Source organism: Humulus lupulus, chromosome 6 (genome assembly GCF_963169125.1).
Source record: "Humulus lupulus chromosome 6, drHumLupu1.1, whole genome shotgun sequence".
Classification (NCBI taxonomy): Eukaryota; Viridiplantae; Streptophyta; class Magnoliopsida; order Rosales; family Cannabaceae; genus Humulus; species Humulus lupulus.
The window spans coordinates 87834442-87844391 of NC_084798.1; the positions used below are offsets into that span (position 1 = coordinate 87834442).

At 31.2% G+C, this 9950-nt stretch overlaps 1 protein-coding gene across 1 annotated transcript; it reads right to left on the reverse strand.

The window, feature by feature from the left end:
* Positions 1–905: 905 nt before the first annotated feature.
* Positions 906–2733, reverse strand: LOC133782348 (uncharacterized). The gene is made up of 2 exons (XM_062221618.1): positions 2490–2733; positions 906–1890 (listed from the first exon to the last, which is right to left on the reverse strand). Exons 1-2 carry the CDS (start codon positions 2703–2705, stop codon positions 1618–1620), a joined length of 489 nt encoding a protein of 162 aa, XP_062077602.1. The 5' UTR covers positions 2706–2733; the 3' UTR covers positions 906–1617.
* Between the last annotated feature and the right edge of the window lie 7217 nt (positions 2734–9950).

Below are 9950 nucleotides of genomic sequence, written 5' to 3' on the forward strand. Positions count from 1 at the left end.
AGGTCGAACAATGAGGCTTAAATCTTAAGGAAAAAGGCACATACCATGATCATTAAAAAATCAGCTTGTAATTAGAATTACAAGCTATTAATCACCCAATTATTTATAATTAAGTAAAAGTAAAAGGGCCCATAATAGAATAACATAAGAACTCCCTCTCTTCATTGTAATTAGAAGTCATTAAACACCATGTCTACCTTCCACAACACGAGTCTCCCATAGTTAAACCATAAGTAAGAAAAGCATGACCTACATCAAAAACTAAAACTATACTCCTTGTCACCATTATATATCATGGAAAAGGCCTTCGAGTTTTGTTGTGCACCATAGAGCTATGCTAGCTAATGCTCAAATTACCATCTTATTACTACTTCAACTCATATTGTTTGTGATAGTAGTGGAAGTAGATTCAAAGCCACCAACTTATGATGGATTGCGACCAAATTACACCATGGACGGATCACCCTCATCCTCATGGCTACAGAAAAGAAAAAAACCTCGAGAGACCGGTTGCAAAAAATGGCCATGGATATGCAGCCAAGGTGAAAAGCCACCAAGAAAAAAATGCTGTAGAAATGTGTGTATTGATGTCACTTCCGACGTTAACAACTGCGGGCTGTGTGGAATAAGGTGTCCATTCACATGGAAATGCTGCAATGGACGATGTAGAAATACAAATTTCAGTCCTTTTAATTGCGGCAAGTGTGGGCACAGATGCCCTTATAAAATTCGTTGCAGATTTGGCATGTGTGGCTATGCTCAGCCCTCTCCTCCATTTCCATGGCCATTCCCACCTAAGCCACCTTTCCCCTTTCCGTCTCGGCCACCAAGGCCTCCATTCCCACCAAGGCCTCCCTTCCCACCAAAGCCAAAATACCCTCCCCCAGCAATGGATGATCTGTAAATTAAGTTCTTAATTGAACTATTGTCCTGCAGGAACTATCTTCATGCAGTTATGTTAACGTCTTTCCCAGCTTTGTCTAATCCATGAAATCTTGTTATTGGCTAAGGAGTTCAATCTTTGCCAGTGCTTCTCTTTTTTCTTCTGTAAAATGCATCTGTTACTTGGTTGTTTCGTTATTTGAAATTGTATTATTTGGTTGTTTTCTCCTTGTATTTTTTTTTTCGTTTGAAAAAAAAAATCTTGATCTGTTATAAGGCGTTCTCTGATTGAACCTGAACATTTTGTTATGCAACATTAATAAACAATGAAGCCATGTGATAAGAAGACAGACTCCCTAAATCGAGTCCTGATAAGTGATTACTTGTACTTCAAGTGTTGGGGGGTCGCAGTAACTACACTTGTGATGAACCCATTACTTCCAACATAATTTTGACCATGTCATCAAAGCAGGTTTTTCCCACAACTATGACCATGATGAACATAGGATACACTGGATAAGTCTAAGATTTTCATGTGCTTTACTTATAAACTTGTTCTTACAATCACAAATTAAGATACAATACAAATCACAGCCCCAATATATCAATGGAAGTTGGGAAACACTTCTTATTTAACATAAAGTTAATTATGTAACCATTTATGACATTGTTTTATCTGGTGAAATAGTATGGCAGCCAAGTATTGATTCAAGTAAAAGTGAAAAGTTGTAGTGATTAATGATCATCATGATCATCCCCTCTTCTGCGGTAGTCAGCACCAGGTTGATGCTCCTTGTCTTTGTATGTGTTCTTGGCAGAGTCAAGCTTAGGTTCCCCCAAAGTGGCCTTTTCAGCTCCATCAAATATCTTATCATCAAAGGCTTGATGGTCAGCCTCCCGGAGCTTCTCCTCAGCCATCTTATCTATTACCTCTGCTGTTGAAGGCGCTCTTTCTTGTGTACCACTTTCATGCCTATCCTCATAGCCTTTGCTTGCTTGGTTGTATTTCTGTACGAACACGTACACACACACACATATATTTATTATACACACAATTTTATAGTTTCTAATTTGTCCAATAAAAGGCATCTTTATATACCCTTAAACTTTCACAATATCTATCACTCACACACACAAAATATAAAGGCTAGCTCATAAACTTACAATACTATTAAACTAATTATAGTTAGTTTTAGAAGATGGGTTCTATAAATGAATTTATAAGATGTAGAAGAAACCGAATAAAACAGTACTAGTTCTCATGAATATTTATATGCATATACTGCTTCTGTCTGCTGTTGAACTAATCACACTATTAAAGAATGCTTTTTAGTTGTTGTTCATATGCTCATGTGTACTATTCATATTCTACAGTTTCATATCTCGTACACATTTTGTCATATATCATAAACTCATTCTAGATTCAGAGAATTAAATATGTTTAGCTACTGCTACTGATTTCTAAATCTAAACAACAACAACAACAATAATAATAATAATAATAATGCGTTATGACCAAATAATAAATAAATTACTCAACGATACTATAATGAATGAGACGTGGTAACTTAAATATCACTTTATAAAGTTATTGACATTAGCAGTACCTTGATGATGGGATTATAGAGACATGGGGTTAAGGGCCTGATTAGGGACATTTTTGTTTTTGAAAAGGTAGCATTGAGAAGAAAGATATAGCCAGCTGCTCCCATTGACACAACACTAGATATTGAAAGAACCGAATACAAATATTGAAGGATGAATAATTGAATATATTTATATATGAATAATATGATAGAGTTGAATTGAGGGACACGTGGCATATACTAAGAAACAGCCTACGTGGTGCTCTGTAGATTTGCCATTTCAGTGATGCCATGCAAGCATATAAGGCCTTCCTCACATTACATGGATTGGTATTTCAGCCCGTTTTAAATAATAGAGAATTTAAAAAAATATATGATTATCAATGTACAAAAATATAAGAATTATATTTTTTTTAATTTGTATAGATAGATTTATTAAAAAAAAATTAAAATATAAAAAATATAATTAGTTACTAATTAAAATATAAAAATGTCACATTTTTTATCATAATTATGTTTTCTTTAATTTTAAAAGTAATTTTATTTTATTTTTTTCAATATTTTCTTTTTTCTTTTTTTCCCTTACTTATTTTTTCTTCCATTTTTTTCTTTTTCTTTTTTTGTACCAATTTTTTCATTAATCTTTTTCTTTCAATTTTTTCATTCTTCTTCTTATTCTTCTTATTTTCATTTTTATTCATTTATGTTATTTTTTTCTTTTACTTGTATTGTTTTATTTTTTTTGTTCATATTTTGTCAGTTTTTTTTCCATTTTCTTCATTTTTTTTCTTCTATTTTTTCTTCATTTTGTAATTATTATTTTCTTATTCCATTTTTTTCCTTTTTCATACATGTGAACTTTTTTTCTTATTCCATTTTTTCTTGGTTTTTTTACCAATTTTTTATTTCCATTTTCTATTATTTTCTTCTTCTTCTTTTCATTTTTATTCATTCATCTATTTTTTTTCTTCATCATTTCTTTTGTTTTTTTTCTTCATATTTTTTTAAAAAAATTCCTAGGTTTCTTTTTCCTTCTTTTTTCTTCATTTTTTGTACTTGTTCTTTTCTCATTCCATTTTTCTAATTTTTTTACACATATTTTAACATTACACAATTATTTTACTATTTTGTTATTTATTATCTTTTATTATAGTTTTTTCCATTATATGCAAAAAAATTCAAATCAAACTTTTCATTATTTTCTTTTTAGTGTATCCCTTATAGGAACACCAAATTTTAGAAATAAAACTAATAAAAATATGAAAATGTGAATGGGTAACTAGTTACCCTGATGAGAACATTCAAATCTAGAAAAAAAAAAAAAGTTATAAGAAGAAGATGGGAGAGAAGGGAAAAGAGGTGGATCTTATTTTTTTTTTCTATCTTCAGATCTGTGGTAACTGATTATCTTCTCGTTCTTTGTGTGTATATTTTTTGGGGCAACTAGTTACCTTCATGTTCTTTGTGTGTATATTTTTGGGAGTAACTAGTTACCTTCACGTTTTGATGTGTGTGTGTATTTATGGGCTCTTTATGGTAACTAGTTACCTATGTTACTAAAATCATAGTTACTTCTTCTTCTTTTTTAATGAAGTGCTCTTCCTCTTTTTCCTTCAAATTTAATGTTTCTTTTCATATTTAATATGAGAAACCCATCACCCCTCTTATGGTAACTGGTTACCCCTATTATGGCAGAAAGTTACTTCTCTCAGGATAACTGGTTACCCCTCCTGTTACATGTTATTTAATCTAGCTCTAGGATTTTTTTTTACATAACTGTCAAAGATCAATCAATCTTACAATCTTAAAAAAAGGAAAAAAAATGTTTATAATAAATAAAAAATAATTTTAAACACAATTCATATTACAAAAAAAAATACAAAACAACCAAAGAAAATTTATTATAAAATAAATAATATAAAACAAAAAAAAAATAAGCTAAAAAATAATAATCAAATTACAAACATACCCTTCCAAATTAATAAAACTTGATTAAGAGTAAAACTATGGCATAAAACAACTTTATACAAAAATATGAGAAAATAAACCCTGAAAGTGAAAATTCTTAAAAAAAAAAGCCATAGATTAACTTTTTATGAAAAAAAAAGCCATATTTTTGCACACTCTATTAAAAATCTCATATAAAATGTAATTTCCTCTAAATAATAACTAGTGTGTTACATAATATTGTTGTACGTCCTAAAACTCAGCACGAGTCTTTTAGCCAGCTTGGATACAGCTGGCTAGCCAAGAGCTGTAATATATAATCCACAAGTCCATATTTCCTCTATGAAGGCGGCACGACTCCCCAAATCTATAGCACGAGCTGGTGAATACAAAGCAATAGGCACGAATTGATAACGTTTATAAAGCATAGCATCTGAAGACACGAGCTGACGCTGCACTCAGCTCGGGGTACACTAGAGATCTGCCGCACCCTTGGATCCTTATAAACCTGGATACGTTATATAGACGTGCATGGTCAGACATAACATGTCCAAAAATCCCTGAAATCCCAGACACGTAATATAATCGTGCATGATCAGACATCGCATGTCCGAATTATCCCGGAGGACCCATGATCAGTTTTACCTAATGATTAGACCATACCTTAGGATAAATATAATAATTATAATTAGTGTGAGACAGGTCACACTAGGGAGTTGATTCACGTAATGACCCCAATGTCTATCCTATTCATGGATTTTCTTTATAAATACTAAGATCTTGGATATAGGGAGGTGTGTGTGTGTGTTTTTGTAATACAAAAACTCTGTCAAAATTTAGAGAGAAAACAGTAGTTTTACAGACTCGTGGACTAGGTGGATTTTAACCCCCGAACCACGTAAAAAGACGAGTGTTCTTAATATTTCTTTTCTAGTGTTTTTAAGTATCATTTTCTTATTGCGGTTTATCATTAAGCATTAATCCATCTCAGCTATTTTCATAATTCACTGTTGGCGAAAAACCGCGTCAACAATTGTGTTATCACTTAATATAGAAAATTTCAAAATCTATTGTTCTACTTTTCTCTATTCTTCTCATATACTTTTTTTTAATAACTTTTTTCAATTAAAATTAATAAAAAATAATAATTACCAATTTCTAACTTTACAAAAGTAGAAATTAAGAAAAGGGATTTTATATATATATAAATTTATTGAAAACGTTACATTCATTTTTACAGTTTTTAAAAATTTATTTCTTTAATGCATAATCTAAGTTTTTATCTTCAAATATACGGTGTTCTCCTCTTTTCTCTTCAGCTATAGGAGCTCTCGTCAAATCCAAATTAGAACAAAGACCATTCAGGACTATCCACCGTTCTCTTGACTGCGGCTATAGCACTAAAGCTGATGCCATTTTCGTCAGTGCCCACTATTCTCAGCAAGCTTAGCAAGATGTTGTTTTTACACAATACTAAGGAGCCTAGCACCAATGCACGATACTAAGGGCCTCCTTCTCTTCACTTTCTCAGTCAATATTGTTGTGAGCTTTTCATCTTTTTCAAATTTCAACTTTTATTTTCTTCAGGGGGCCATAGTTTTTCATTTTGGGTATCTAATCGTCTTTTTTTTTTGGATTCTACAATATGCTGCTGTTAAGTTGCTCACAACTTTGCAAACATCTCTATTATACAATTGAGTTTATCTTTTTTAAGTCTCTTACAATATATGAGGATTTGGATATGTACGTTGTTATGCTTAACTATTGATACGAGATATTCATTAGTTTTTTTCCCTGAAAAAGAAATTTTCAATGGTTTGGATTATATATGAAACTTGTTTTGGATTATAAAAGGATCTCACAACATTTTTAAAGCACGTGTCTCTATATTATCTATAAAATTAATATATGAGCTTTTAAGTTGTCATGAGTTGCATTGGGTTGCTTTAGGTTGGATAAGATTGCATCAGAATTGCATTCGAGGTTGTATGGGGTTACATTTGGTTGCATGACTTGCATTTGAAGTTGCAGTAGGTTGCTTGCATCTGAGGTTGTCGTGGGTTGCATGAGGATGAAATTATCATATGAGTTTGTAAAGTTGTTTTTGGTTGCATAGCGTTGCACTGGGCTTGCGTTTGAGGTTGCATTTGGTTGCATGGGCTTGTATCTGAGGTTGCAGCGGGTTCCATTGAGCTTGAATTTGAGGTTGCAGTGAGTTGCATGAACATGAAATTTGCAATTAAATTTTTAAAATTTGATATAGGTTGCATGGAGTTGCAATTGAGGTCGTAATGGGTTGCATAAGGATGAAATTAGCATATATATTTTTTTAAGTTGTCATGAGTTGCATGTGATTGCATATGAATTTTCAAATTGAGAATATTGGGTTGTATAGGGTTGCATTGTGGTTGCATGGGCTTGTTGAAATGTATGCAACCTCTTCAACAAATGTTGCAACTACTATTGAAAAATTTGCAACCTCTTTTGCAACATCTGCAAAACCTATGAAACTTGAGGTGCAACATTTGAAACATCAGGTGCAATCTCTTTGGAAATTTGTAAATGGGGTTGCATTGACTAGCATTTAAGGTTGCATTTGAAATTGCATTTGGGTTGCATGGGCTTGCATGTGTTGCAATGTGGTTCTTTAGGTTGCATGAGATTGCAGTAGGTTGCATAAGAATGAAATTAGAGTGTAGTTTTTATGTTACCATGTGTTGCATAGGGTTGTAGTGAGTTGCATAAGCTTGTGTTTGAGGTTGCAATGAGTTTCATTGGGCTTACATTTAAAGTTGTAGTGAGTTGCATTTGAAATTGCATTTGGGTTGCTCTAGATTGCATTTGAAATTGCATTGGACTTGCATTTAAGATTGTAGTGGGTTGCATTTGAAATTGCATTGGGTTGCATGTGTTGCTTTATAGGTTGTATGGGGTTGCAATGGGTGACATTTGAGATTGTGGTGGGCTTCATTGTATTACATGATCCCTTACATTAGATATTACAATGGGTTGCTTTAGATTGCTATAGATTACATTGGGCTTGCATATGAGGTTAAAGTGAATAGCATGAGTAGCATAAGGATGAAATTTACAAATGAGTTTTTTAAAATTGTTTTAGCTAGAATTTGAGGTTGCAGTGAATTGCATAAGTGTCATAAGAATGAAATTTGCAAATAAGTCACTGCAAAAAAAAAATACTTTTTAAAGTTTCTACGATACCAAATGAATAATTATCTCTAATTATTACATCTTTATTATTATTCTAACACCTAATTGCATGGCACTATTGAGATGTTACAACTAAATTATACTAATGTCTTATAAAAGTACGAATCATATATAATATATGTATCTCTTTTGTTATATAAAGCCAATCCATACATTCAATACTTATTAAGATGTAAACTTTGTGGACTTTATTATAATTGGCATCAAGAATTTGAGAGATTTTAAAGTTATCTGATTCATTACAATACAAATTCTTCTTTTTTGCTTTGTTTTAATACTATTATGGTTATTATTATATAAATTTATATACAATTTTACTAAGATAAAAATAACCACTCAAATCTGACAAGACTTATCTCTTTAAGTATAATTAATTTAGTATAACAACTACACTTTTTGTCTTTAGTATTTTACTAAGATAAAAACAACCACTCAAATCTGATAAGACATATCTCTTTAAGTGTAATTAATTTAGTATAACAACTACACTTTTTGTCTTTAGTTCACTTGAGTTTGTGCCTATCTTGGAAGAATATTAAATAAATATGTAAAAGTTAAGATAACAACACAATAGTCTAACTCAAATACTTTTATGTGGAAGAATATAGAAACAAATTAATAGATTATATAGTAAAAAAAATTGAAAGTGATAAAAAAAATGAGTTAAACATGTATTCATTGTACACCCATTTAACAATATCAATACTTTACCACGCGGGAGAGAAAAATAGAAGAAGAAATCGTAAAAATAAAATTAACAAATATATAAACTGTACTTTTAAATAAATTTATTTATAAAAATGAAAAGAAAAAAAGGTTAATGTAATAATGAAAAGAAAGTGTAAATTGCCGTATATACGGTAAATTCCCTTAAAAAAACATCGCATTTTGTAATTGTTAATACTAAATTGCATTCCCTCACGTCGATCGATTTGTTATGTTTGACTCCCAAAACTAACTCTTCAACTAACTCTTCTGGCTACAAGCGGCTACAAGTGAAGATATTGAAGCAAAGAAATGAGTATGTAATATAGAGGAGGTAACTAGAAAGGTACTTTGGCTATTGTCTCTTTGAAAGATAGAGATGAGTTTCCAGAAAGAATCCTCGAGTTGAAATGTCTCTTTTTGAAAGAGTACTTAGGAAGCTAGTTTTGATCTCAACTACAGACTAGTGTAAAAGTTGCATTGTGTTGAACTGCAGAAAAAGAAGCATCTTAATTCTAAGTGAGGAGTCTAGCTTAGGAATCGTCAAATCATAGGGGAAGTCCTCAGATGGCATTAGGACCATAAGATCAAGAAACGACACCAACTCACAAGAAAGTGTGAAGAGGCTTTGCTGGGGAACTCTGAATGGGAGGATTCGCCCTTTATCAATGTGACATCATTGGGGGCAAATTCCTTTGGTGGATTAATTAGATTGGGATAGTGTGTGGTGTTGTTCTAAAGCTGAATGCATGCAATGTCCCCTTCTAAATCTTTACAGTCAACTTACTCATTTATATAATTATATATGCATGCTTCCTATAAATATATATTCAAAACAATATACATAGTAGAAAGCATAAAATCATACAACCATGTGAATATTACAGAGATACGTAAATACAATAACAAAACCATTAGAATATTTACGAGATGTGTAGTGGAACAATGACTACACTATTTGGATTCCCTAACCTTTTGTCCTTACTAAATGCTAAGTATTGCAAGGAATCCTAACCGCTTTGAACCAAGACAAAGTCTTCTAAGTCTTTCTCTAAAACAACCTAGTGTTTATGTGGGCAAGTCTCAACATATGAGAAGATAATTCCTAAAGGGAAAACTAAGAGGAAGTGGGCGGCTAGGAATAGAATATTAGAAGTGAATTTTTACTTTGTCAAATTCATCTGACCTAATGCATTATATAACACTCGTATATATAAGGAATTAGCTAGGACATAAAATAAGCTTTAGTTTCTCATTTTAATTTTATTATTTAATAATTATAATTAATTAAATACTTGTCAAAATTAAACAATTATAATTTTGACATTTATTTAATTCATTTTATTAATATTAATACAAATCTATCAATATTAACAAAATTGTCCCAATTGGCTATAATACTCTCTTTTTGAGAATTTTTTTTAAAACCTCAAAGTTTCTTCTATTTCTTTTCTCACAAAATATCAATAAATAATTTAACATTATTTACTTTCATTGACCTAGCCAATATGATATTTTTATAATTAATAATTAAATTAATTAGTCAAGACTACTAGGTTCATTTTGATAAGAGATGACATGTGGACCATATATCCACGAACT